This window comes from Corylus avellana, chromosome ca4 (assembly GCF_901000735.1).
Source record: "Corylus avellana chromosome ca4, CavTom2PMs-1.0".
Taxonomy (NCBI): domain Eukaryota; kingdom Viridiplantae; phylum Streptophyta; class Magnoliopsida; order Fagales; family Betulaceae; genus Corylus; species Corylus avellana.
Genome location: NC_081544.1, coordinates 19,680,009 through 19,683,611, shown reverse-complemented (window position 1 = coordinate 19,683,611; position 3,603 = coordinate 19,680,009). Strand labels below are relative to the sequence as shown.

The following is a 3,603-nucleotide window of genomic DNA, read 5'->3' as shown; positions in this document are numbered from 1 at the left end:
AATTTGTAAATATGCTCTTCGGATTTGATCTCCATCACTAGAATGATAAATCAAATTTTTTTTTTTCTTAAGCAAGGATCTCGATCCTAACAATTTGCTAAATCTACTTCAACACGAACTCGTTTAGAACTTGACTAGAGTTGAATAGAATCGTTGTTGTTCTCCATAATCTCAATAATTACAATTATAAATTTATACAATTAAAATATGAAACAAAATTTAAACAATTAATTTAAAATAACAATTTAAATCTAAATATAAAAATGTTGGGGCTTGAATGCTTGAAATTGGAAAGTGAAAGGAAAAAACGCATAAAAAGAAAATCCCTTAGCTTGACAGTTCCTTTCCTTCACTCCTTGGAATTAATTGACAATAGCTCTTAAAAAAAAAAAAAAAAAAATAAATAAATAAATAAAGATGTACTAGTATCAGTGTTGTGTAGTTCTAAAAAAATCTTTTTATCTCATTTTACATTGCACACTTGCAGAATTGCACGCATGCCTGTCTAGAAGGCTAGAAACAGGAGGCTAGAAACAAATTTTATTTTTTTATCTCATTGCATTGCACAGTTGCGCACACGTCTGTCTGTACTTTTTTGTTTTTTGATTTTTTGAGAAATTTTGTGGTCTATTGTTTGCTTTGCACGATGAGGACGCCTATACACCTTTTATTATTATTATTATTATAATTTAATTTCTTTCCTCAGTTTTTGCACACCTGTTTGAACTCTGAAGCCCTTTTGTTTTTGTTTTTTTCTTTCTCTTCAACCCTTACTTTCATTTTCAACCTTACGCCTTCTGAGTTCTGAACGTTCCTGAAAGTTACAGTCACAACTCACAAATACTCAATCACTCAAGTTTCAAGACTCAAGGCATATATTTGCCGCCTCATAAGTAGTTGGGGGCATATATGTGTTGAGGGGGGCATTGCAATTTTTTTTTTTTTTACCAAGGATAAGGGAAATTAATTAGAAAAAAAAAAAAAGGATAAGGGAAATTTTTAGGGGTTGATTCTTATTTATTTTCACTATTTTAAAAAACTAGAGAATCATATTGATTTTGTTTTTTAGTGTATTATTTTTGACCTGTCATGCTTAGTAAATTTGTTGAGCATGGGAGCAGCTAGCCAATTTCTTAGCCAAAGTGACTATATATCTGGATGAAAAAAAACAAAAAAACAAAAAATTGTTTTACAAGGCTAACTTTTCAACCATTTTAACTAACAAAATCAAGAAGGGGTGACTTCAATTACATGCATCATGAGAGCTGTCTCTCCTTCCCTATCCTCTGTGATTTTTTTTTCTCCAAATTTTTTGTGTCCCCAAGGAGGATATTCCCTCCTCCTCATCTTCTTCTTCTTCTTCTTCTTATTATTATTATTATTATTATTATTATTATTTTAATTTTTGCTTTTAGCTTCCTTTTTTCTCCCTCTTTTGTATGCAACTTGAAAGTCAGATATATCGTGCTTCATCCACACATCTGCATGCCACCTAGCACCGTCGCAATCCTCCGCTCCCCTACCGCCACAATCTATTCTAGCGCATATGCAAAATATGTCTCCCCAGCACTTATATGTAGCACGTGCCACCAATCCCATTGTTGATTTTTTGTCAACACGTCAGATCGTTAGCTCCCTCTTTTCTTTCTCTTTGGATCTCCAAACCTGGTTACCTTTTCTTGCCTTTGGGGAACCATAGATCTGGTTGCAACTTCTTTTTTGGTGTCTTCCAAGCTTTCCATGCCAAGTACCACCCTTATTGGATACAATGGTGAAGCTTTTCTCCAATAGCTCCGATTCAACCTTTTCAATACTTGTCCTTGGCCTTGATATAGTGTTTTAGTCACTTCCGTAGTTGTTACTTGGTAGTTCCATTTTCGGAAACAATATTGCCTCTGCTACAACCTTTTGTGGCCGCCCCCCAGTACTTGTCTCAATGTGTTATTTATTTGACCAATTTTCAATAATTTTAAGTACATACTTCTAGTTGTTTCAGGAATTTTTTTTTTTTTTTTTTACTAATTTTTAATATTCAACGTTCATCCTATGGAACTATTGTAATAATATCCATCAGCCCTTAGATGACCATCTATTAAAAAAGAAATGGATCAGACGTGCTAAGTCACAGGATTTGAAAACATATTTATCACAGGATCTGAAAACATATTTATTTGACCAATTTTCAATAATTTTAAGTACATACTTCTAGTTGTTTCAGGAATTTTTTTTTTTTTTTTTTACTAATTTTTAATATTCAACGTTCATCCTATGGAACTATTGTAATAATATCCATCAGCCCTTAGATGACCATCTATTAAAAAAGAAATGGATCAGACGTGCTAAGTCACAGGATTTGAAAACATATTTATCACTACAATAATAAAATGCTTCGCCATGCACATCACAGATAATATTTTTTTTGGGGGGGAGTAATGACTAAACAGGTAGGGTGAAGACAAATAAGCACGCCGGGCGGCCAAATTTTTTTTTTTTTTATTAAAATATTAAAAAAAAAAATTTCTTGCCTGGCGTTCAGAGCACGCGCGTGCTCTGAATCACGGTTCAAACAGGTAAAGTTGATAGAATTATTCAACTAAACCCACGAGAAGTTGTCCCTAGAGGAAATGACATGCAAAGCCTCCTTCCTTCTATATATTTAAGGGCAATGCCCCTTAGCTACCTGTTTTCTCAACACATTCTCCTTACCTTCTAGCCATTGTGTTTTGTTAGTACCTCTAACTCGTTGGCCTTGTAATACAACTACCTGCAAAGATGAGTCTATTTGGGAAGGTGGAGGCTGATGTAGAAATTAAAGCTCCTGCTGAAAAGTTTCATGAGGTTTTCAGCGGCAGGCCACACCACATATCCAATGTCTGCCCTGACAAAGTCCAGGGTGTTGCTTTGCATGAAGGTGATTGGGGCAATGAGGGCTCTGTCATCTACTGGGATTATGTCCATGGTAATTTAGGAATTCTATTCTTTCATTTCCTTGGCAATATACAGCATGATGTTAATTAATATCTTTAAATATTGTTTCTTGTCTTGTGAAATCATAGATGGGCAAGCCAAAGTTGCTAAGGAGAAAATTGAAGCAATAGATGATACAAACAAGTCGGTCACTTTCAAAGTAATTGAAGGAGATCTTCTGAAGGAGTACAAGAGCTTCAAAATCATTGTTCAAGCTACTCCCAAGGGTGAGGGCAGCTTGGTCCACTGGAGCTTCGAATACGAGAAGCTGAAGGAGGATGTTCAAGAACCAAAGACATTGCTTCAGTTTGCAATTGATGTCAGCAAAGACATTGATGCTCACCTTACCGCATAGACAAAAAGGTTGTACGTCTACAATAAAAGATTGGGAGTGTTACTGTGTGTTTTATAATTCTATCATGCAAGTCTGTGTGGTTTTATTGTAGCCGCTTATGTAATATGTGTTTTCCTTAAAAGTACAATTTATATGTATATATATGTTTTAAATTGTTTGGACTTATTGAAGGTGCTTATTGCTGGGATATGCGGTTCCTATTACAAGCTATTTAATTATCTAGTTGATGAATATGGAGATCCTAGCCTTGGCTCACTCGTTTTTCATTCCTCTCTTCCAAA

The 3,603-nt window shown here is 34.6% G+C and overlaps 1 protein-coding gene across 1 annotated transcript; it reads left to right on the top strand.

Annotated features, from left to right (window-relative positions):
• The first annotated feature begins 2,770 nt into the window (after positions 1–2,770).
• LOC132177324 (MLP-like protein 28) lies at positions 2,771–3,347 on the top strand. Its single transcript, XM_059589593.1, has 2 exons — positions 2,771–2,959; positions 3,057–3,347. The coding sequence occupies exons 1-2, from the start codon at positions 2,773–2,775 to the stop codon at positions 3,320–3,322; spliced, it is 453 nt and encodes a 150-aa protein (XP_059445576.1). The 5' UTR covers positions 2,771–2,772; the 3' UTR covers positions 3,323–3,347.
• The last annotated feature ends 256 nt before the right edge of the window (positions 3,348–3,603 follow it).